This window comes from Ictalurus punctatus, chromosome 26 (genome assembly GCF_001660625.3).
Source record: "Ictalurus punctatus breed USDA103 chromosome 26, Coco_2.0, whole genome shotgun sequence".
Classification (NCBI taxonomy): Eukaryota; Metazoa; Chordata; class Actinopteri; order Siluriformes; family Ictaluridae; genus Ictalurus; species Ictalurus punctatus.
This window is the reverse complement of record NC_030441.2, coordinates 6,285,766-6,312,307: the sequence shown is the minus strand read 5'-3', so window position 1 is coordinate 6,312,307 and position 26,542 is coordinate 6,285,766. Positions and strand designations below refer to the sequence as shown.

The window sequence follows — 26,542 nt, the reverse complement described above, 5'->3', positions numbered from 1 at the left end:
TCACTGTAGTAACTATCTGTTTCGCTAAACATTTTTCCAGCAAGCCTTACTGTCACAGTTTGGAGGCGGAGAGCGATGCAAGTGTAGATTAATATAAATTGAAACAAAAACAGAAAACAGGATATATAGAACGTGTGGCAAAACACTAAGGCTAAGAATAAACATAAAACAAAGACCATAATTATAGAAACAGAAACAACAGCAAAGAAAGACAATCAATGTAAGACAAAGAGTGCAGTGAACACTGTGACTATATATATACACACAGGTGCTCGTTAACATAAATGTGAATCATGTGCAGGTTGTCATGTGAAGCAGTGGCTGCTGGGAACTGTAGTTCCTCCTGGAGGAAGGAATCAGATCGAAGGAACCCAACACTCGCCTGTTATTGATTTGTTTGTGTGTCTGTCAGGGAGAATGCAAGCAGGACTAGCGAATGAAATAAAGTCTCGTACATAAAACAAAACAAATTGGGGATGCCATGTCTGAGTAATTTCATTTAGTCCCCCTTTGCTATTATAATAACCTCCACTCTTCTGGGAAGGCTTTCCAATAGATTTTTTGTGGCTGTGGGGATTTGTCCATTGTTCCCCAAGAGCATTATTGAGGTCAGGCACTGATGTCTGATGAGAAGACCTGTGGTGCAGTCTGCATTCTAGTTCATCCTGAAGTTGTTCAGTAGGGTTGTAGTCAGGGCTCTGTGCAGGCCACTCGAATTCTGCCACTCCACCCTTGGCAAGCCATGTGTTCATCAACCTCACTTTGTGCACAGGGGCATTTTCATGCTTGGGTTAGGTCCCTGTAATGCTAAAGCATAGCACAAATGTATCCTGTACAAATGTGTGCTTCCAACTTTGTGGCAAAAGTTTGTGGAAAGCCCACATATGGGTGTGATGTCCACAAAGTTTTGGCCATATGAAGTAATTTACATAGTATTATATATTGCATCTTGATATTTGTATGATGGATACCTTAGTATCTATACTCATCTATACTCAGTATAAATGGGACTGGATTAGGCCTTCTCAGACTGGCTCATCTAAAGTATATATTAAAAAAAATAATAAAAAAAACAAAGAAAACAACTCAAACCAACCTGAAACAGTTCCTTTTTATCAGTTCTCATAAATGTTCTAAGCTGAAACAAAAATGTAATACTTTACAGACTGCAGTACGGACAGCTGCCTTGTTTAATTCTACTGAAAAGGCCTGCATTATCTATTTCTCAATAGCTGTGTTTATGTGGACAACAATAATCCACAATGCTTCCAAAACATTCTCCTCAGTGGTTCTGTACACTGGGTGGGAATTGTGGCTAACAACCTTAAGGTTGGGACGATATAACAGCCTGTTCCTGTGAGGCTAACGAGGCAGCAACATGAGTCATTACTTCTTCAGTAACTGAAACAAACTCACTGTTGACAGGACAGCAGTTTGGTGTCTCAATATTATTATTGAGAATTATATTACAGAACAAACTCGATGCTTTTGTGATAAATTAAATACAACAAAACATTTTCTTTGTTTTAATTAAGGACCAAAACTCCTGTTATATAGCCAACACCTAAACAGAATTAAACAGAAGTCACATAAAAAAAAGCACGTAATACAAAAGCAGCTTTAGTCTTATTGTGCTTGGAAAAACCACCTTTGAATACTTCATATGAGAATAGAAGCTGTTCTTTTTCCTGTGAGAATGAAAAAGGTCAAGATCCTTTAAGTAAGGACTCAATAGTTACCATTCCTGCAGAAAAAGTGAATGGATTGTGGATGCTGCAACATGCTCCACAAGCCCTGTAGCCACCCATAACGTACTGAGGAATTTTTCCAGAGATCCAGCGTATGCCAGCTATCTGGCTGAAACATATACTCCAATACTCCTCTCTCCTGTTTAAGCAAAAAATGAAGAGCGGTTACAACTAAAATCTTTGAAGAATACACATTATACACCCAACATATTGCATATAATACCTCAAAGCTTTGTATATGCCAAAGTAATTAAAAAGCAATTGGACAGATTATATAATATACTGTAACCAGAGCCAGACTTTTGCACATTCACTGTAACAAATGCACGCAAATGGGTTAGGGCCAGGGTTAGGACGTAATTTTGTGGGCATGCTTTGCTGCTTCAGGGTCTGGGCCACTTGCAATAATTGAGGGAAACATGAATTCTGCTCTCTACCAGAAAATCCTAAAGGAGTCTTCAGTCCGTAAGGTCAAACTCAAGTACAACTGGATTATGCAGCAAGACAATCAGTGCGTTTACATGGACAATAATCCACTCTTATTCCGATTAAGACCATACTTTGATTAAGAAACTACCATATAAACTGCAATTTTTACTTACCTTAATCTAATTAAGGTCATACTCGAATTAAGCTCTAATCGAATTAAGACAGGTGGGGTACTCCTGTTTTAGTCGCATTATCGACGTATATTACAGACATGTAAACACCTTAATCACATTATGAGCGTCGTGTGAGAGTTTTCACCGCATTTTGCGACAGGACACGATCACACACGGCAGTTTTACGTTTTACGGCAAACAAGAGAGTTCGGCTGCGTCCCAAACCGCACACTTGCCTACTATAGGCCCGTAGTGGGGAAAAATACATGTATCTCGGCGGCGGTAAGTACGCGGTTTGGGACGCAGCCCACGGCTTCAAGCAGTTTTCTATTAGCACGTATAGCATGACAAATCAATTAACTGCACTTAAAGCGTTCGTAAAAATTTTTAATAAAAACACACAAAACTGTATACGGTACCATAACGAAGACGGACCGTATGTTGATACGTGAAATTCTGGAGGGACGTCGGACGGCGTCACGCGGTGACGTAATGACGCGGGCTGTTAATCTAATTATGTTCTATAACATGTAAAACGGGAACATGACAGGAGTATTCTAAAAGCGACTCATGTAAACACCTTAATCACATTATTATCTTACTCAGAGTAAGGTCAATAATTAGATTACTGCTGTCCATGTAAACGTAGTCATCGTTTTCTCACTATTTACAATTCTCACGAAAGCGGTAGCTTGCATCTTACACTGCTGAATCACTGGTTAATATCAACACCTAATGTGTTTATTACAAGTTAAGACCTGTAAACCTCTAGAACAGTTCAGAAAGTCATTGGGTGTTGGCAGTGGTGTAGCCCCAAATTGCATAAAAATGCACACACAAAAAAAAAAATCTATAATTTTTCTGAACTGTATACTTAAATTGACAACTCTGACAAGCTCCTGCATTTTTGGGTGGATCAGTGGGCATGGTGATGGCACAAATGTGTTATTTAATCATTCAATTGCACAATCTATCTTTAGTTAATCTTGCCATGTTAATAAGGTTGCCGTATAATGCCTGCATAACAGTTCCAGTGAAAATGAATAAAATAACATGATTCTTTTCTAAATATGGAGGTATGGTAATGATGACTTTGTTGACCTTTTATGAACATCATTATAGTGCAATCCCCTTCCCTCCATCACCCACTGTAGAGACTTATAAATATGTTGGAAAAAAGTATAAAGATAATCCAGTGTGAGTGCTTAAGTATGTTTCTTAACCTTATATATATATATATATATATATATATATATATATGGAATATATAAATATATACAATACTGTGCAAAAGTCTTAGGCACCCTATGTGTGTGTGTGTGTGTGTGAGAGAGAGAGAGAGAGAGAGAGAGAGAGAGAGAGAGAGGGAGAAGCAGGAGAATCAATCAAAACATTGCACAACCATTGGAAAATAACAGCTGATGAAAGAAACATTGTGAAAGCGCCCAAAACAACAGTCAGTGACATCAACAATAACCACAGTGCAGGGGTGAAGGCATCACGATCCACCTTTTGAAGAAGACTTAAGGAGCAGTAATAAAGAGGCCGTACCACAAGATGCAAACCACTCATCAGCAGTAAGAATCAGAAGGACAAATTGGAATTCACAAAGAAATACAGAGATGAGTCACAAATGTTCTGTAACCATGGTTAACCTCTTAAGTGATGGAAAGGCCAAAGTGTCGAGAAAGAAAGGATCTCCTCTTGATCCAAAACATACAAGTTTGTCTATAAAACGTAGTAGATGTAGTGTCATGGCTTGCATGCTCTAGAACAGGATCACTAATCCTTATTGATGATGTAACTCATGATGGTAGCAGCAGTATGAATTCAGAAGTTTACAGCAACATTTTGTCTGCCAATTTAGAGAAATGAATGAGGAGGATCTTTATCATGCAGCAAGACAATGATTCAAAACATGCTACCAACTCAACAAAGGACTTTATCAGGGGTGAAATGTAATGTTTTAGACTGGCCCAGTCAGTCACCAGACTTCAGTCTAATTCAGCAGAGACTGAAGGGAGAAACCCCCGGAAACAAAGGACAAGGCCACTTGGGGTGATGTTTGCTAAGACTGCTTGAAGCCCACAGATCACCCTTGCTGATATATTTATGATTCTTTGCTGAAACGCGATGGACAGCCCAATCTGTTAGTTATAGAAACACCAAACTTGGTGCAGAACTCCCACCGCCACTCATTAAGGGACCAGCATCAACCTGATGGTGGCGCTATAGCGCAAGTCTTTGTTTTTCATATTATTCCATAGCTTCTACTGCATTTAACTAGACTTCACTCAATAATTTGCGGCATATTGGATTTTTTGCTAATTTACATGATCTGCAAAACCTACTTTTATGAACTGAGTGAAACTACTCAGCAGAGTGTGAACCTCAATAATGATCTAAACAATGTTGACATGTGTAAACGATATGGCCCCCACATGTCAATCAATATTAACAAGGCTGAGCCTTATTTATTCAAACAGTAACTTATGACTGCTTGCATGGATTTGCACAGAATTTGAATGGTATATTAAGGAGGAGATTCTGAGGTCATATCAAAGTTTGGAGCATGATCATAAATGGGGCTAAGAGCTAAGGTCAGATAACTTTCTAAGGAACCATAAGTCTGTTTGAGCTGAAGTTTGGTTTGGTGCACCATTTTGGTAATCTGTAAGTGGATTTTTGATGATGACCTAATTAATTAAGAAACATGGCTGCCACTGGCCAATCAGCTTTCAGCAGGCATTTTACAGGGTTAACATTGAAATCATGAAACTTGAAATATAGATTCAGGTAGTGAGCCACTAGTAATCTGCAATCTCACTCAAATTAGCCTCTGGGTGGTGCTATACATGTTTACGCATACAAAAATAAGCATATGTCTTGGAAAATAAGGTGTAGAAAGAAATTGCTTCAGTAGCTTGACTCTGTTGCTGAAACTATATAAAATTGTTTTTGGACCATTTAGCCATACACAAATAATATACAAACTAGTCTTGGGATTTTTGGCCAATCTTCACAATATTGATCCCAAACTACTCAGGAGAGTGTGGACCTTCAATAATGATCAAAAACATGTTGACGTTTCTAAACAATATGGCCACCACACGTTAATTAATTCTAAGGAGACAGAGTTGGTTTACTCAGTGTCTGCAATGGGTGGGGCATGGTCATACATAGGGGTGGAGTTTAAGTCTTTGAAATTTTCTAGGTATAGTATTAAATGAACAAATGTAAAATAATTGAAAATAATTTTTTGTGTTATTGAACGGTATATGAGATGATACATGATGAATTTTAATGACAAAATGTAAATATCTAAAAAAATTAATTAAAAAACAGTGCGTGAGTCAGGTCAGATGCCAATGCAATAATCATACAATTATCATACACTCTAGACCCTACCGTGCAATGTCTTTGTTGTCATAGGTGTTGAGAGGTGGAAGAAAGCGGAAAGGACATTGAGCATTGAAACCCAATTCTTTCTCAAAACGAAAGACATGTTGTGTTATGGAACAGGAACCTGTATATCCTTTATTTCCTCTTGAACCAAATTATGTATATCTGAGGCATATGTAAAGATATAGATAATGTTTAAAAAATACCTCTTATTTCATGCATTTCAGTATCAATCAGTGCTTACTTTGTGAATGTTGTCTTATTTCCAAATGATTAATTGTACATTGAAATATGTCTGCTTCACAGCCAGGACAAAACAAACACTAAAAAGAGAAAGACCAGAAGAGAGAGAAAATAGGAAGAAGAGGGAGAATAGGCAGTGTTGCAGTGGTAGGCCTGGTGGTTTGATGATGAGTGTCAGGTCTGGACAGAGTAATTGAGGTTGATTTACACCCTCCTTGTTTAGTTCCCAGAGTCCTACATTCCTATTCCCAGCAACTGGCTAAAGTCAACTGAAGAACATCCATCTTGTCTGTTCTATTTGTCTGGCTAACAGTGTTTTATGTGCTCCATATGTCACTTTTTTCGATACCATCTATCTCTTTTCATGCATTGCCACTAGTTGGTGGATGCATTATGTTTTTGGGTTGTCCATTCATCCAACCATCCATCTGTCTGTCCGAGATTCTCATTTGTGATCTATCTCTAAAACAAGTGGTTGGATGTTTGTAGGATTTATATGGAAATATCACTGTAACCAGCAGATGAACTGATTAGATTTTGAAACTGTTCACAGCAAGGTCAAAAATCTGAATTAGTTTTTATCCAATAACTTCCTTCTGGTTTGAAGCATATTTTAAAGGCGTTTGAGGCATATAAATTATTAACAAGGATGAGACTTGGTGACAAAATCATTCCTGTCTATACCATTGGTGTTGTGTTCATTTGCCTTTCATATGCTGTTGGATATATTTACTGGAATGTAACTTGCTGAATTTGGCCAGGGTTTGTTTTCTGAATAAACATTTAGGTTACAACAAAAGATTCCAAGATGAAAGATGGTGGCATGGTAGCACACAGCAGCCACTTCAGGGGCTAGAAATATGGTACGTGTAGTCCATACCAATTATACTTATCATTCCTACACTGCTCAATAGTTCACATTTAGAACCCATGTTCTGAAGAGTTGTGAGGAGAGCTTAGGGAGTGGCATATCAATGCTTGAAATTGCTAAAATTACTGGCGGAGATTGTTGTACCGCAGAGAAGTATGTAGCAGATTAGAAAGCAATTAGCAAAAGATCGGATATAGTTGAAAGCTGTTTCACAATGGTAACACCCTCTTATTACAAAAGTGCTGACCAGAAATCCTTTAGCCAACAGCAAACAGAGGTTGGAAAATCTTGGAAAATGTGTAAAGCCAGATATTTAACTTCCATTGAAGGGCAGACACAAAGATAACTGTGTTGAATGGGCCAGATATACTGTACATGAAAGTAGATTTCTAAACTGTATTGTACAATGACAAGTACATAACAACTCTTTGTGGTCTTGGTAAATGGAGCAAGGACTCGGCCAGAAATTATGACTCTCGTTCTCAGACGAAGACGACAGAACGGAGGTGGTGGTGTAATGTTTGGAGCTGGAACAATTGGTGGTGAGCTGGTCCCTGGCAATGCTTACAGTTTCTGAAGGTGTAAAGTTAAACACTGATGCTTATTGAATTTCTGGAAAAACTTTGACCTATGGCATAAAGACAAAAAGATGATACTCATTCATGCATGGTAACACTCCATCACATGCTGCCTAGAAGACAGAGGAGTACTTGAGTAAGTGTCGTTTGCTGGAGTGGCCAGCATCTTCGCTGAATATGAATCCCATTGAGAACCTATGAAGCACCATCAACTATGGGATGCTATTCCAACATCATTGTGACACCCTGGTGGATAATGAAGGGAATGTAAACATGGGAGACAGGCTTTGGAGAGTGTAACTTGGACTTTTTTCTTTTATTGGCTTGAGTTTTTCTTTTTAACTAGAACGCTCATTTTTAACAGTATGCTTTTTCTCCTTGAGTCGTCACAAATTGCCCTTGACCATGGTCCTACCTCCACAATCAGCAAGAAGTATTCTACATGTAAATCTAACAGAACCAATGGCTCAAAGACTCATCTTGGCCACATCTAACCATGGTAATTACATTAAAAAAAAAATAAGCACTATCTTGCAGGACTGTTATCTTGCAGGAATCATTGCACCAATTATCATGGGAAAATTCTGACAGTCTGATAATTCTGATCAAATCTGATAAGCATCTGGAATTTTAAAGAATGTTTAATTACACCAATCAGCACGTGAACAGTCAGTTCTCGAAGGTGATGTGTTGGAAGCAGGAAAAATGGGCCTGTTTCACACGACTTGTATGCATTACGTATTTTTTTCAGTGCCCATGTTAAAAGGTTAGAAGGTTAAAACGTATCCATTCACACTGCTCACGGATGCGACACGGCAAACGCGTTGCAGGAGCGGTGTGGTACAGCGATCATTTCCGCACCGAGTCTATTTTTTGCTGTATTTTTGCACATTGTTTGTGGTCAAAATGAACATGGATTGACATGAAAATGTAGTCATTTCAGCATAAATGCATATAATTAAAGTATCCTATTGCTTTTCACAGTCATCTTATTACTTTAAGCCCGGGGTAAAGTAAAGAAAACCAGGAGTTGCAAAGATAATTAATGCGGTCAAAATTATATCTAAGTATATATTTTTTTAATGTGAGATACAATATATCAAGCTGTGCAGTGTGTGGGTGAGAGGGGGAGACACTCGCATCTCAGCAGAAAGCAGCAATCACGTGACATACTGGTTGGTTGGAGAAAGTTGTGAATGACCTGCAGGATTTCTTGTATAAAGATTTAAATGCAAAAGAAAAGACATGAGAGGCAGTTTCCTCTACTGTTTGTGAGGATGGTAAGTTTTCATTTAAAATGTTTGTGATAATGCCTTTTTCACGTAAGAGATGTACAATGTTTAAATTTTCAATAATTTCTTTGAACTTTTCTTTTTCTGGGGCAGTATGCTGATACAACATACATCTTTAATAAAAAAACAAGAATTTGGTTCACAATTTTAATTCATTTGGGGTTTTCTGTAATCAACACAGGACCAAAATTATACATACAGGGTCAAAAATATATATACCAAGACTTAGATTATAAATTCAGTGGTGCTGAAAGTTCCAAATGTCCTTCAATTTGCCAAGACCAAGGCCTCTTAATTTCCTGGTAGAGATCATGATTGACGATGTCACGATCTCCCCTTTAGACAGCGCTGCAGCTTGCAGCGCGCCCGGAGAACCAGTGCACGAGCTAGTGCGTGAGTGCTCAGCGAGCGGACGCTCTTCGAATGTTGATAACTGTGGCATTGTTTACTGTGGACACGTGCGTTTGTTTTGTTTCTGTTCTCCTCCCTGTTTTGTCATTGGTTGTTGTTCGAGGGTGTGTCTTCACGGTTTCAGCCGTTAGCACTTAACCCTGATTATGTTTGCTATATACGGCGGGGATTATTATAGTATATAGTAGTTAGTCTTAGAGATAGTTTAGTTTAACGTAGATTAGTTTCCACGATACCTCACTGTTGTTTCCCGCCTCTCGTTTCCCTGTTCACGTTTCATGTTTTGTGTTTTGACCTCGTTTCTACTGACCTCGATTTTGATTCCTGCCTAGCCCAGTATATGCTTGTTTGCCGATAGCCCGTTGCCAGTTTTCGACTACGCCTCTGTTTCACATTTTGGATTTGTCTGCCTGCCTCCTTTAATAAAATGTCTTTACCTGCACTTGCTTCCGCCTCAATTACCGCACCGTGACAGACTACAGCAGGCAGCCTCGCTGTGTCAACATAAAAAGGGTTTGTTTGACAGCACTCACTGGCTTGACCAACACACAGTACTATGGGAAAGTCCAAGGAGACTGATAGAGACTGAAAGAAGGATGGTGGATTTACACAAATCAGGAATGTCTCTTGGAGCCATTTCTAAACAATTGCAGATTCAAAGATCATCAGTTAAAACAACTGTATGTAAATACAAGCTATTGGCAAGTGTTGCCATTTTGCCATGGTCTGGATGAAGACCCAAACTGTCATCCTCAGCTGAGAGGAAATCACCAAGGGACAGGCCTGCCATGAACTAGAAGCTTTTAGAACATACAAAAGCATTTTATTTCACATTAATATCTCCTAAAATGATTTCATTGCGCAATAACCTTTTAAAGCTGTTCTCCATCGATTCACATGTCTTGACATTACATTGACTCACAAATACTCAGACTTTTCACATTTTTTTATGCTCATTTCAGTCTGACCCTCTCTAAATTATTTTTCTCCCTCCCTAAATTATTTTTCAAGCCATTAGTCCAGTACAATTCCAGTGTAGTTGGAATAAAATGGATGTAAAGATTTGCAAAACACAACTTCAGCAGCATAAACTAAATTGTGGCGGTGTTTTTCCCAATTATTTTATTTTTTTTATTAGGCAGCAAACATACACAATATACTGTTTTGATGAGAGGGCCATTACGATGTCTTTCATCATTCAAATAAATGGACCCCATATATGATTGGTTTCATCAGGCCTCAGCCACCATATCTCATATGTTTTGGTCTCTCCGTAGCTTCCTTCTGCAAGCTGTCTTTGAATGCTTCTGCTCCACATCACACATATCAGTCCCTGCTATTCCTAAGAGTACCTTTGTGGAGTGGAAATCACGTTCTTGCATTCTGTACCATTTTAGCTAGGCAGCTTATTCTTCTTTGGTGAAAACATCTGTCCCCTCCTGCACTTGTACACTGGCTGAGGGATGTCACCCTTATCTTATACCTAAAAAAGACAAGATTCACAACCTTTCTTCCTTGTCTCAGTTGTTAGTTTATTCCTTGTTTGTTTTTTCCTTATTTCATACAATATGGTTTTCTGGAGTTTACCTGTTTAATTTTACCAATCTGTCATGCATAGTGACCTATATTTTTTCAGTAAATAAAATCTGTCCACTACTTCTGGCTGGCTGCTACCTGTTTTTAAACACACATGTATAAATAAAAAAGTAAGCTTCTTGATGAGCCACTTAATTTTTCAGAAGCACTTGTTATTTTGCACTGATATATTTCTCTCTTATTTCTTTCAGATCCAGCATTTACTGTGACCCTTACATCTCCAGTCATAGCCCAGTACTTGGGTGATCCCACAGAACTTTTGTGTCAAGTGTCCAACATTTCCCACTTCTGGGGTGAACGGTTGAGCGTCAGTTGGTTCTATTCAGCTGCCTCATCTGGTGGTGGCCAGGGTGGCAATGATATTATTGCGTCACTGAATGAAAATGGGGCTGTCATTCCCAGTGATAAATATAGGGACCGCATTGACTCAGGTCTCATCCTGGTAACCCGAATTGAACCAGCTACCTTCAAGCTCCGCCTGCTCCGCACCACAAATGCAGATGTAGGTGAATATGTTTGCCGTGTCACAACATGGACACTTACTCGCCATGGCATCTGGAAATATACATCAGAACATCATGCTCATGCACTAAAAGTCAGCTTGGCCTCCAAGGGTGAGGGAATTTTCATAATTCCATTTAAATGCTACTCATCAACAGGTTAAAAAATATGTGGTGAAGACCTTCCTAGAGAGAAGAATAACAGCAATAAGTGTCTTCCTTTATCAAGGCTGGGGACAGTCGAGGGATTTTGGATGTCTCTTTCATGCAGAACATTTCAAGCTCTTTTATATTCTTAGGTTTGAACATATTGACTTTTCATTATAGATCACAGGTTTTCAATAGGGTTCAAACGCAGAGGCTGAGATAGTCATTACAAATTATTGATTTTGTGTTCCCAAACACATTTCTATGTTTAGTTGGGTGCAAGTTTGTCATGTTAAATGTTTCATATGCTGCCAATTACTAACCTCCTAGCAGAAGCAAGCAGGGTTCAGGCTAAAATATGCTTTTACTTTGTGCCATCAATCTTCCAAAGAGCACCTGCCACAAAACATTCCCAAAGTGCCAATGATCCACCACCATATTTTACAGTGGATTTGGGTGCTTACACTTATGGGTACATTATTTAAAATAGTCTTAACCATTACTAAATTACTATTTAATAGGTTTTTAACCATTAACTAATGATATTATTGATAAGAAACATCCCATATTACTAAACATTTTTTAAAATGCATTAGGGTCAGTATATCTGAAGTGGTCCAATAATTGTAAATTTGGTTGCTTGACTGTTTTAAATTTTTTTTAAAAAAATTTGAGTGATTACCTCTGTGTATTGCCATTGCAAATCCAGTGTTTTTGTTGGTTTGTTTGTTTTAAAATGATTTTACCTGGTTTAACCAAGAGATGTAACAGTATGAAAATTTCATAGCATGATTATCGTGACCAAAACTATCATGGTTATCAGTATTATCACTGTATTGTTAAAATATGCTGAAAATGTACAAAAAATACTGTTGCACAAACTGAAATAATTTTAAAAGGTTTTATATTTGAAAATCAACAAACAACAAATAAAATTAGTAGCATAAAGAAAATAACATTAACATTAAAGTTGGCACCATGTAGCCATGAGAGGTAAAAGTTTCCCCAATGCAGGTTTTAATGAACACAACCCTAATTGCGCATATAAAAACAAGTTAAGCAATCTGCATGTACAACTATACAACATAATAATACAAAATAATACAACGATATCTAAACAAATACAATGTGCAGGTGTTTACACTAAAATGACAAAATTTTCAAACATTCATCTCAAATCATTTCATGTCCTCATAATTATTTGAAAAGCCGTGTATTAGTGGTATGAATGTACATTATCCCTTAAATGTCGCACTTATTTGTTACTTTTCTTGTTTGAACTCGTTAGTTAGCTCAAAGCCGTGCACTTGCTAGGAACTTTTTTTTTCATGCTCAAAAAACAATGTTGCATGCTGCACCTGCGTAAGTGTGTGTGGGCAGCATTTACCGGGAGTTTTACAAATCACGATAATTGTGCATGATCTTAATGATAATTAAATGTGACACGGTAATACTAACCGTCGGGGAATTTTATCGTGAAACTGGTAACCGTTTCATCCCTAGTTTAACCACGATGGCCCTCTTTGTGTCATGGGACACAGCGAATTTTGGTATTCAACCTGAATATCTCTGCTCAGGATGGTCCTAGCTTCTTGGAACAAAAACTGATCTCTAGAGCACATTACAAGGTACATGAACATATATAAACATTTTACATTCTTGTTCCTAAGACTGAGAATTTAAGTCCAAATATATTCCTCAGGATTGCACACAGTTCCACTTTTAGGGTCAATTTATAGTGGGAAGGGTAGGTAAGTAAGGTAGGCAAGTATAGTGTGCATGCAGAACATTTCAGGTTTGAGACCTATTTTTTTATGGGGCGAGAATGTGCAATTTTTTAGAAATTCTCCTCACTTTCAGGTTGAATATCAGGTGGGGGACTGGATATTCAACATAGGTTGAATTTCAGGTGGGGGACCAGATACGTACCTGAAATTTCTTCTGAGCTGTAGGTACTTTTATTGTTACTGCTTTTATCACAGGAGAAGCAACACCACAACTCTGTTTATGACACTGTTCATTTATGAAACACCCAACTGAACACTCTAATTCCATATGTGGATAAAATCTATTCACGCATACCACCTGTACATCTGTACATGATAGAACAGGGTCCTTCAGATCTGGCCCTCGAGGTCTACTGTCCTCCAAAGTTTAGCTCCAATCCTAATCAAACACACCTGAACAAGCTAACCAAGCTCTTCATGATAACTAGAAAATTACAGACAGGTGAGTTTGTAGGTTATAGCAAAACTCTGCAAATTTGAAGAACCCTGTGATAAATCATGCTTCATTGTTGCCAATATTAAATGTAGTAAAATTTTAGACCTCACTGACAAGCATACGCTATTATGTCTCAATCATAAACATAATTACTGTAAAATTCTGTTCATTTTTTATCATTTGTTATGCTGATATTACATCTGTTCATTTCTCAAAATGCATGAATAAAGTAAGCTTTTCCCCAAATTTCTACTAACCCTAGCTCTGTAACCAGTGGAGTCTCAAACTCAATTTTTATAGCAGAATACTACTATAGAGGACTTATTTCTCTGAAATTATCAGGTATATATCTGGTCCCCCACCAGATATTACATTACATTTTGACTTAGGTTCTAAGTCAAACAACAACAATGTGCCAAGACAAAACAAAAATGTTTATATATGTACCTTGTAATGTGCTCTAGAGATCAGTTTTTGTTCCAAGGAGCTAGGACCAAGATATTGAAGCTTCCACAATCAGCAGTATAACCAAAATTTATTGTGTGCCATGACACAAAGATGGCCGTTGTAGTTAAACCATTTTTTTTAAAGGTGATTTTGCAATGCCAATACATAGAGTTAAAAAAAAAAAAAAAATAGGAAAATTGAAAAATAGTCACACAACCTGTATTGGACCACTTGAGATGGAATGACCCTTTAATAAATATTAGTCAGAATCAAGCCTTCTTAAACAGTGAAAAAATAAGTTAATTAACCACTAATGATGATAACAGTAATGATAACTAACTATTATCCATATTAAAGAATAATAATAAAAAAAAATCTTGTTAAAGCTACAGTGCCCTCCACTAATACTAGCACCCTTGGTAAATATGAGCAAAGAAGGCTGTGAAAAATTGAAGAGGTAAACTGAAGATCAGAGTCCACCAGCGTGGATCTAAAGGATCTGGGGAGATTCTGTATGGAGGAATGGTCTCAGATCCCTTGCCATGTATTCTCCAACCTCATCAGGCATTATAGGAGAAGACTCAGAGCTGTTATCTTGGCAAAGAGAGGTAGCACAAAGTATTGACTAAAAGGGCGCTATCACACTATGAGGGAAATGGAGGCTAGGATGGATGCAAATGCAAATTTATTTAGAGAGAGACAGGCAGACAAATCCAAGGCCATTTCTTTGACCTCAAACAGGAACCTTGCTTGAGAGGCCGTCTCTTCGACCTCGGACAGGAACTTGGCTTGGGAGGAAGTCTCTTTGACCTCGGACAGAACCTTGGCTTGAGAGGCCCTCTTTTCGACCTCAGACAGGAACTTGGCTTGAAAGACCCTCTTTTTGACCAAAGACAGGAACTTGGCTTGAAAGACCCTCTTTTTGACCTCGGACAGAAACTTGGCTTGAGAGGCCCTCTTGTCGACCTCGGACAAAAACTGGGCTTGAGAGGTTGTCTCTTCAACCGCAGACATGAACTTGGCTTGGAAGGCCATCTCTTCAACATCGGACAGGAACTTGGCTTGAGAGGCCGTCTCTTCGACCTCTGACAGGAACTTGGCTTGAGAGGTTGTCTCTTCAACCTCGGACAGGAACTTGGATTGGAAGGCTGTCTCTTCGACCTTGGACAGGAACTTGGCTTGAGAGGCCGTCTCTTCGACCTCGGACAGGAACTTGGCTTGAGAGGTCGTCTCTTCGACCTCGGACAAGAACTTGGCTTGGCAGGCCGTCTCTTGGACCTCAGACAGGAACTTGGCTGGAGAGGTCGTCTCTTTCAACTTGGACAGGAACTTGAATTTATGCTGGAGCTCTGGAGATGAGACAACCTCATGGGTCTCATGTTGGGGCTCTGGGGAGAAGGTCACCATGTTGACCTCTGACTGAGGCTTTGGAGTTGAGATTACCTCGTGGGTCTCAAGCTGGTCCTCTGGAAAGGAGGTCACCACATTGACCTCCAACTGGTGCTCTGGAGCTGAGACTACCTTGTGGGTCTCATGTTGGAGCTCTGGAGATGAGGTCGCCACGTTGACCTCCGACTGAAGCTCGGCAGGTGAGACCACCTTATGGGTCTCAGAGTGGAGTCTGGGGAGGAGGTCGCCACATTGCCCTCCGGCTGGAGGTTGGGAGGTGAGATCACCTTGTGGGTCTCAGGTGGGAGCTCTGCTCTGGCTTTGTTGTGGAGCCGTCTGTGGGCACACCAGCTGCCCTTGAAACATTCCTGAGAGCAGAAATGTGATCCAGGTATCCAAAGTTAACTACAGGTGGGACATTGTAGCTGGGCTTCTTTACAGCAGCCTTCGGTCTTACAGGTCTGCATCACCTCCACCACTGCCCTGTTGGCCGGGGGCTGAAGCTGAGCTGTGGAGGCCACCCTGTCGATCCACCCATAGTAAGTGTGGAAAGGCAGATCATGCTGGCCCGCTACACTGACTCCTCTCAAGAGTTCATCCAGGTTGCAATTCTGAACTGGATTCCCAAACTCCTTTAAAAATAGTTCTGCAAACTGAGTTACTTGGGTGAGGGCACTGGACCCTGTACTGGCCAGATGCTGTGCCCATTGGTAGGCCGGGCCATAAAGCCGGGACATAAGGAACCCAAGCCAATGCCCTTTGTCCGGCTTGGGGTTCGCCAGACATGAAAAGTACATTTGGCAGTGGAACATGAACTGCCTCTGGTAGTCACACAATCCATAATTCGTCCAGGAGGTCTATGTCAGTTCACTGGGGAAACTGGACTGGCATCAAGGGTGGCCAGTCATCCCCATGTACTTTGGTGTGATACTCTCCTTGCTCTCCTGCTGCTTCCATGTTGCGGCAAAGTATTCTGTCACGCTATGAGGGTAATGGGGGCTAGGACGGATGCGAATGCAGATAAGAGTTTATTTACAGAGAGACAGGCAGACAAATCCAAAACATGAGACAATAGTGAGGTCAAGAAACAGGCAATGGGTCAGGCGATTAGTAAACAGGCATAAATTGGGCAAGGCAACAATTGAGAACAAGAAACAAGAAGCAAGATTAATGAACATGAAACAAAACGAGGAACAGGGTACAAATGCTTGGTATGGTGATAAGACTCAATACGTCGCAAAGAGTGAATTCCTTGAAAGTGCTTTTAAAGTGTGGTGTGATTGTGTGTGAGACTGGATGCAGGTATGCATGATTAGAATGAATGAGTATTCTGGGAATTGCGGTCCATGGTGGTCATGTTTGTTGGCAGCAGTACAGGATGGAAAATGTAGTCACTGGTTTGCTGTGATATGACAGGTGCCAATAATTGGTGCACACCTACATTTAACAAATATACATGTATTTTTGATAAACCTCTGTTTTGTTTGCAATTGTTTGATATCCATGAGAGCAGAATATTTTTGTGAATATTTTTTAAACAAAAGATCAAAAGGTTTTCAAAATGTTACAATTTTTCACAGCTTTCTTTGCTCATATTTACCAAGGGTGCCAATAATAGTGGAGGGCACTGTATATATCTCAAGAGTGATATGTTTATATGAATGTCTATATGAATATGAACTAATTTTGCTGCAGTAAAGACAATGCCACCACCTTAACAGAATCAGAATCACACAATACAGCCCAGATTAGTCTGTGCATAAATCCAGCCCTGAATATAAACATTGTTCTTTGTGAGACATTTATTTTCAGGGACACTTTATAATTACTTAATCAGTGTTATTAAGTATTAAATTACCAAAATTCACTTCATGAAAGTTCCATTATCATAGTAATATTGATTGATAACATATAAAACTTAAACTTAATTCTGTATTAATTCATATTTATTAATGCATTCTTCTTAATATTTAAATAATTTTGATAATACAGAAAATGTACAACCTTTCCAACCAGCTTTGATTAAGGTGAAGGTATGTAATAGTTCATACAAATAAAATTATTATTTTCTATTCAGATTTTACATAAATGGCAACAAACAGAACAAGGACAAACAAACAAAACCCTAAGAGACAATTCCCATGAATAGCTACCAAATGTAAATTCAATGCTTGGATTCAACTTCAGAGCTTTTATGTCCTTAATTTTTCATGAAATATTGAGGAAATAGGCCACACCTGGCCATGAAACTGCTTATCAGTGAATTGTCCAATTACTTTTGAGCCATTGAAGATGGAGGGGTTTGGGAAAAAATGGTTGTAATTCCTAAGTGGTTATTGCAGTATTTTTGTTAAACCCCTTGAATTAAAGCTGAACGTCTACACTTCAATCACATCTAGATTGCTTAATTTCAAATCCATTGTGGTGGTGTACAGAGGCAAAATTACAAACATTGTGTCGCTGTCCAAATATGTACCTGACTGTACTCCTTTTCTTTAGCAGCCAATGAAAATGTGTGTTTATAGAGAAATAAAATGGCTTAGTATGCCTAAAAAGGATAGTGATACAACTGCTCACCTATGTAAGTCACCTTCCTCCTCACAGCTTCCCCCACTCCTTCTTCCAGGCCCTGTCATCGGTGTGATCGCTCGCCACAACCGACAAGCAACTTTCAGTGGCTCCACTTTTGAAATGAACTGCCTGGCTAAACTTAAGAACCTCTCAGAGAGTGTGGCCCTCTCTGTCATCATATTGGTGCAGTATGGTGTAGGTGCACCCACTCGCAAACTTGCTTCGCTCAGCCCTGACCTGGTTCTCAAGTTAGAGGACTGGCATGAGTCTAGTCGGCAAAATGGCCTGAGTCTAGTGAAGACTGGCAACACGGAGTTCTTATTCCGAATCCAGAGTGTGCAGATGATGGATAGAGGATTCTACTCATGTGAAGTTGCAGCGTGGACCAGGCCAGATGGGAATAACTGGGTGGAGATAACGAAAGGAGAGTCAAATAAAATTCAGATTAACTTCGAGCACACAAGTAAGGGCTTAATAAATAAAACATGAACCCATGAATATGTAAAAACTGAATAGATTGGGATGCTTAGTTTTTCTGAATGTATGAGTTTTCAGTGTTGCTTGTTCTCCATCAAATTGACTATAATAGACTATAATTTTGGGGGATACTGGGAATAAATGGATGGATGGCTTTAAGTTGTTCTGGAAAGGCTATAAAGTTAGGAAACATCACTCAGGATCAATGAAAAGGTTTTGCAATGCTGATTCACCAATTGCTATGCAGCTTATTTCCTCTACTCTCCACTCTGAGTGAGGTGTAACTCAGGAATTTAAGACTTCTACAATGAGAAATATTTTTTAAAGGGGGAGGGGGAATTATCTATACCTGTTGCTTGTTGCTCAGTAAACAAATTATAGATGTATGGTGTTAAACTAGAGTTAAGTATTAAAGATGCTTGCCATTAATCTCAGTTGTATATTCTTATTTTCTTCAGGTCCATCATTTGATCTTTTGATATCTTCAGACACCACCAGTGTTTACCCCTGGGAAACGGTTAAGATAGATTGCAATATCGGTGTATCAGGAACTTCCAACACAGGTATGCATATTTGTTTCAGCGGAAACTAAATTTGTTGAAAAATTACTTCTGCTACCTCAGTGATACACTACATATTAGTGTTGAAATCTAGAGCTACAGACATGGCAGTGTGTAATCTGCATTTTGAATAAAGTCTTTTTTGTAAAACAGGACACCCATATATGTTTTGAATTTGTATTGCATATTAATGTGGAATACAGCTATTGCAGTCAGGTCCATAAATATTTGGACATTGACAAAGTTATTGTTATTTTAATTGCTTACCGCAGTATTTAATTGTCTACTCAATCTTTTGTAAATATTTGATTATATCTTTTAATGTGACAACACTGAAGAAATGACACTTTGCTACAATGTAAAGTAGTGCGTGTACAGCTTGTATAACAGTGTAAATTTGCTGTCCCCTCAAAATAACTCAACACACAGCTGGCAACAAAAGTGAGTACACCCCTAAGTGAAAATGTCCAAATTGGGCCTAAAGTGTCAATATTTTGTGTGGCAACCATTATTTTCCAGCACTGCCTTAACCCTCTTGGGCATGGAGTTCACCAGAGCTTCACAGGTTGCCACTAGAGTCCTCTTCCAGTCCTCCATGATGACATGATGACACGATGGGGCAGCTGTGGCTCAGTTGATAGAGCGGGTTGTCCACTAATCATAGGGTTGGTGGTTCGATTCCGAACATGTGCCGAACATGTGCCGAACATGCCGAAGTGTGGGCAAGACACTGAACCCCAAGTTGCTCCCGCAAGTTAGCGCCTTGCATGGCAGCTCTGCTACCATTGGTGTGTGAGTGTCTGTGTGAATGGGTGAACTTTACCATTTACATCACGGAGCTGGTGGATGTTAGAGAACTTGTGCTCCTCCACCTTCCATTTGAGGATGCCCCACAGATGCTCAATAGGGTTTAGTCCATCACCTTCAACCTCAGCTTCTTTTGCAAGGCAGTGGTCGTCTTGGAGGTGTGTTTGGTGTCGTTATCATGCTGGAATACTGCCCTGCGGCCCAGTATCCAAAGGGAGGGGATCATGCTCGGCTTCAGTATGTCACAGTACATGTTGGCATTCATGGTTCCCTCAATGAACTGTAGCTCCCCAGTGCCGGCAGCACTCATGCAGCCCCAGACCATGACACTCCCACCACCATGCTTGACTGTAGGCAAGACACACTTGTCTTTGTACTCCTCACCTGGTTGCCACCACACACGCTTGACACCATCTGAACCAAATAAGTTTATCTTGGTCTCATCAGACCACAGGACATGGTTCCTGTAATCCATGTCGTTAGTCTGCTTGTCTTCAGCAACTGTTTGTGGACTTTCTTGTGCATCACCTTTAGAAGAGGCTTCCTTCTGGGACGACAGCCATGTGGACCAATTTGATGGAGTGTGCGGCGTATGGTCTGAGCACTGACAGGCTGACCCCCTACCCCTTCAATCTCTGCAGCAATGCTGGCAGCACTCATGCGTCTATTTCCCAAAGACAACCTCTGGAGATGACGCTGAGCACATGCACTCAACTTCTTTGGTCGACTATGCCGATGCCTGTTCTGAGTGGAGCCTGTCCTGTTAAACCGCTGTATGGTCTTGGCCACCATGCTGCAGCTCAGTGTCAGGGTCTTGACAATCTTCTTATAGCCTAGGCCATCGTTATGTAGAGCAACGGGCAATGACACCAAATTTAACACACCTGCTCCCCATTCACACCTGAGACGTTGTAACACTAACAAGTCACATGACACCGGGGAGGGAAAATGGCGAATTGGGCCCAATTTGGACATTTTCTTATAGGGGTGTATTCAATTTTGTTGCCAGTGGTTTAGACATTAATGGCTGTGTGATGAGTTATTTTGAGGGGACAGCAAATTTACACTGTTACACAAGCTGTACACTCACTACTTTACATTGTAGCAAAGTGTCATTTCTTCAGTGTTGTCACATGAAAAGATATAATCAAATATTTACAAAAATGTGAGGGGTGTACTCACTTTTGTGAGATACTGTATGTATGTGTCACAATTCCCCCTTGAAGCAGCATGCTCAAAGCGCGAATGCGCGAGCACCTGCTTTTCCGCTGTTGACCGTAGGGACATTGGGACACGTGGGTTTTGTTTATGTCTGTCATGTCTCCTCCCTGTTCCGTCATTGGCTGGGATGTCACGTGTGTCTGGATTACCCTCAGCTGTTAGCAGTTGCGAGGGTAATCATGTCCGCATATATACCGCGCGCTTCCCAGCACACAAGGCGGAAGATTAAGAAGTAAGTAGTAAGTAATAAGTAATAAGAAGTGTATGTTTAGCGTTAGTGTAGTCATAGTCATAGTCATAGTCATAGTCACGTCCATAGTTAGTTCGCGCTGGATATCCGCTTCCAGTTCATCGTCATAGTTTGTTTCTTGTTTTGGTTATCGACCTAGATTCCTGCCTAGCCCCGTGTATACCTGTTTGCCAATCGCCTGACCTCTTGCCTGTTTATGAATTATGTTTTGGATCACGTTTTGGATTTGTCTGCCTGACTGTCTGCAAAATAAATACTGTTCATCCTGCGCTTGCATCCGCCTTATCTCTGCCCCGTCACGATCTGTGACAGAATCTTCCGCCGAAACATGGATGCAGCACTAGAACGGAGGAGACGCAGAACCCGGAAGTCGACGCCAACCGTCCCCGCTATGGACTCCGTCCACTTCCCACAATGGACATTTATGGAGCTTCCGGATCCATTTGACGAATTTTTCGGTGCCCCTGAATATTTTCTGGTAGACTGTCAATACTATTTCGCCAGCCTGTTAGACCCTAAGCCAGAGGAGAAGCAATGGCTCCGATTCATGTGGTCCCGGTTCTTTGGACCGGCCCGTCAGTGGGTGCAGCTCAAACTGGATAAACACTGTAGGAACCTGGACAGTGTAGAACAGTTTGTGGGGGTTATTCATGATGCGATTCGGGAGTCCGGAGGCGAAGGAGGAGCTAGAACAACTTTTCAGGGGGGTAAGTCTGGAAGGCGAACCTGCCCTGCCGTTTACCCACTACTACAGGCAACTTCATGCAGAGCTCAACTCTGAGATCCAAGTCTCAATTCAAGTCTCAAGTCTCTGAGATCCAAGTCAAGCCTCCAGGCTCTGACGCCCAAGCCAAGCCTCCAGGCTCTGACGCCCAAGCCAAGTTTCACGTCCCTGGGCTACCGTTCAAGCCTGCTGATCCAGTTTCCCAAGCTCTGCTCACGCCAAAGTCTGCCGACTCGCCCAGCCAAACTCTGCTCGTGCCCCAGTATGCCGACACGCACCGCCAAGCTCTGCTCGCGCCCCAGTCTGCCGACACGGCCAGCCAAGCTCCGCCCGCGCCACAGTCCGCCGACACGGCCAGCCAAGCTCCGCCCGCGCCACAGTCCGCCGACACGGCCAGCCAAGCTCCGCCCATGCCCAAGGGTCACCTGGTGACCTCAGAGCCTCAGCCCGCCTGTTCAGCTGAGGTCGTCGCTCAGCCCGCCTTTTCAGCTGAGGTCGTCGCTCAGCCCGCCTTTTCAGCTGAGGTCGTCGCTCAGCCCGCCTGTTCAGCTGAGGTTGTCGCTCAGCCCCCCTGCTCCATTGCAAATAGCATTCCCCCCTTCTGCTTCGAGGAGACCCACGCTCCTCTCCCTGGCCGCACGGAGACCCACGCTCCTCTCCCTGGCCTTACAGGGGACTTCGCTCTGCCTTCCAGTTCAGCTGGGGACGTCGCTCCCCTTTAAGGCTCTGAAGAGGACGTCGCCCTGCTTCCCTGCTCCGCTGAGTACCGTGCTCTATTTCCCTGCTCTGCCGAGTACAGTGCTCTGTTTCCATGCTCCGACGAGGATGTCGCCCTGCTTCCCTGCTCCACCAAGTACAGTGCTCTGTTTCCCTGCTCCGACGAGGGCGTCGCTCTGCCTTCATGCTCCAATGAGGACGTCGCCCTCATTCCCTGCTCTGCTGAGTACAGTGCTCTGTTTCCCTGCTCCGCTGAGTACAGCGCTCTGTTTCCCTGCTCCGCCGAGGACGTCGCTCTGCCCTCATGCCCAGCTGAGGTCGTCGCTCTGCCCTCATGCCCAGCTGAGGTCGTCGCTCAGCCCCCCTGTCCAGCTGAGGTCGTCGCTCAGCCCCCCTGTCCAGCTGAGGTCGTCGCTCAGCCCCCCTGTCCAGCTGAGGTCGTCGCTCAACCCCCCTGTCCAGCTGAGGTCGTCGCTCAGCCTCCCTGTCCAGCTGAGGTCGTCGCTCTGCCTCCCTACGCCGCCAAGAACAACGTGCAGTTTCCTGGCTCTGCTTGGGACATTCAGCCCAGGGGGCCGGGGCCGCCGATGAAATGGGATGACTCATGGCACTCCGGGAGGAGTGCCTTTGGGGGGGGGGGGGGGGTTTCTGTCACAATTCCCCCTTGAAGCAGCGTGCTTGAAGCGCGAATGCGCAAGCACCTGCTTTTCCGCTGTTGACCATAGGGACATTGGGACACATGGGTTTTGTTTATGTCTGTCATGTCTCCTCCCTGTTCCGTCATTCGCTGGGAAGTCACGTGTGTCCGGATTACCCTCAGCTGTTAGCAGTTGCGAGGGTAATCATGTCTGCATATATACCGCGCGCACATATATATATATATTAGAGATGCACCAATGTATCGGCCGATAAAGGCTATTTTTATATATTTAGTTTAAAAACATCCGATGATCCGGGCCGATTATATCCTGTATACCCCCCCTGTATATATACTATACCCCAGCCAACCCCCCCCCATTTCCCACTCGCCCTTGCACTGAATTAAAGTGCCAGTACACTGTTGAAAGATTTAAGTTTAAGATGAATTGACAAAAAAGTATATATTGCACCGAAAAATATATTTGTAGAGTAGTAGAGTATATCCAGTTAATGTATCTCAGAATTGTAGAGTATCCAGTTAATGTTAATATATAAAAAAGTACGATATTATATATTAACAGTTTGATGTTCAGTGATGGAGTAGAAATGCTTTTGTTTGTAGTGAGTGAATGTGAGACTAACAGGAGGTTTTTTAGAATTCAATCAATGTTAATATGAATTAATAACCTTCAATAAGTTAAGAAATCTTACTTTAATCTTCAGAATTTAGTTCATGTGTTAATGTTAATTAGAATAATGTGTTTTCTGTTTTTGAGACCAGTTACTGTGAAACAACTTTTTTAAACGGAGAGAATAAAGTTTTTATTTGCATTTCTTTCAGAATTCTTTTAAATTAATCATTATTAATTTAAAAGAAGGTATAAAAGGCAGAACTATCGGTATCGGTTATCGGTATCGGCCGAAATAATTCTGAATAATCGGTTATCAGTATCGGCTGAGAAATTTAGTATCGGTGCATCTCTAATATATATATATATAGTAATATCGAAGGAGTCTGCTAGACATAAATCAGAGACAGTAGTCTGGTGGACCTTTGTCAGTAGGGGGGTTGGGGGGGGGGGGGTATTATGATAGTATTTGAAATGTTTGGCCTGTTTGAAAATTATGAATTCAGAATTTTTGGGGTACCACCTGCCCTCTCAGTTTGAATGTTTAATGTCACATTATTTACGTAAGGGTGGTTAGGACGGATGCAAGTGCAGTTAACAAGGTTTATTATAAAGAGAGAGACAGGCAGACAAATCCAAAATGGTAATCAAAAGGATCGAGCTCGTGCATCAAACTCGCGCTTTGGGTCTCCGAGCATGCTGCAATACTGCAGCGCTGGCTTGAGGGTAAATCGTGACATTTATGATGCCCCTGATGGCAACAGTATGACAGAAGTATGTGCCCATGTATGACAATCAAAAATACTTTGTCTTCATATAAATATATAAATATAAATAACTCTGTAGTTCTTTAAAAAATAATGTAATGCATTTCTCTTCATCTAGACAATGTCGCATATGAAATAAGATGGTATCAGAGTCATTTACGGGAATCGGATAACTTCGTTCTGCTGGCCAGTGTAGATCGTTGGGGTGTGGTGAGGAAAAGCATTCGTAATGACACCAGTGACTGCAGTCTGGAACGTCTCGGAACCCAAAGATTTGTCCTCACCATTCATGGCACCCAAGACAGTGATGCTGGCGAGTATTACTGCACTGCCACACCATGGATACGATCAACCACAACAGCGGATTGGAGAAAAGAACCAGAGATCAGATCCAAGAGGGCCTTTCTTAATGTCAAGTTTGCATGTGAGTTTTATGTTAATGCCTTGGTTTGTGTGGTTTCTTCCATTTATCTGTGAACTACCACACAAATATTTGGTTTTAACAAGGTCTATTTGCAAGATCCTACCTTATTTGGTACAACAGTTAATCATGAAATGTTCATTTTACAATAACAGAAATTTGTATCTGATTCTTGTTTCTTTCAGTGTGGGATTCAATGAAATTACCTTTGCTTTATGGGACATGTACATCCCTCTCCGTGGGTCTCTTTTCTGTCATTCTGGGCCTTCTCGTTTCTCTGTGCTGCTGCAGAAATAAATCAGGCACTGATTTAATCAGGCACTCAACCCACAGACTGATTGACATGCACAATCTACATGAAGCAGAGGCTTGTCTGTCTCTTCACCAAAGCAATAATGTGACTAAGTAATGTTTGAGAGATTACATTTCTCTTTTATTCACAAGTGGCGCATATTTACAAGTGACCATGGAACCAGTGAACCCACGCAGAAAATGCACCTATGGCATTTGTTTGATTCTCATTGTAATTTTCTGTAAAAATCAATATTAACTTTGGATTTTTTCGATTTATTTAGAATTATTTTAAACAGATGAGACATTTAAATAGAAGGTATATCAGGAATGATTACTGAAATACCAATACTGAGCACCACTATCAACTTTTAATATACTAAATATCTTTCTGTGTTAAGAATTTAGTGCCACTGGATGTATCTGAGTACTAACAAGAACTAACCTGTGAAAACGATTTTCATCAATGAACATGTTTGACAGGCATGTATGTATATGATGTGTGGTTTTAAATGTTGCTATTTTTCTTTTTATATCAAATTGGTTGGAATATTTATTAGTCTTGTTTTTATAAAATTATATTGTGTATCTTCTGGTTATTAGTTTTTTACTCTGAATGTTGATGTTCAGTGAAATTTTTCTGTTTATTGTACACAGATTCTCTAGCAGCATAATGTAGTGATGAATTAATTCCCCTATTCATTCCCCACAGCTATTAATTCTACACAAACACAAGTACAGACAGAGATCAGCCACTGGAAGAGACATCTTTTTAAAGTGTAAAAGGAAAACAATGAACAAAAGGATGGTGTGATGCTCTGATTCACATAACTGAGAAACTATAAAGTGAAATATAAAGTCCTCTACTTCAAAGTTCTGACACTGACCAAAGTTTTAATAAATATTAATAAACAACTGCCTACAGAAACTCCACTGGCTACAGGTTTTTCATGGTAAATCTTTTTTTTATTGTTAGACACAAATTTTAGTAGTTGCTACTATATATAAATATATGAAGC

General features: G+C 40.8%; 1 protein-coding gene across 2 annotated transcripts in view; it reads left to right on the top strand.

Annotated features, from left to right (window-relative positions):
- ptgfrnb (prostaglandin F2 receptor inhibitor b) overlaps positions 1–26,111 on the top strand; it is a 45,904-nt gene extending 19,793 nt beyond the window's left edge. The window contains exons 5-9 of one of the 2 annotated variants that reach the window (XM_053675994.1): positions 10,935–11,357; positions 18,076–18,483; positions 18,956–19,060; positions 24,930–25,235; positions 25,418–26,111. In XM_053675994.1, coding sequence (XP_053531969.1) covers positions 10,935–11,357; positions 18,076–18,483; positions 18,956–19,060; positions 24,930–25,235; positions 25,418–25,641 — 1,466 coding nt within the window. In that variant the 3' untranslated portion in view covers positions 25,642–26,111. The remainder of the gene's footprint in view (positions 1–10,934; positions 11,358–18,075; positions 18,484–18,955; positions 19,061–24,929; positions 25,236–25,417) is intronic. The other variant, XM_017456829.3, reaches the window with a different exon arrangement.
- Positions 26,112–26,542: the final 431 nt, after the last annotated feature.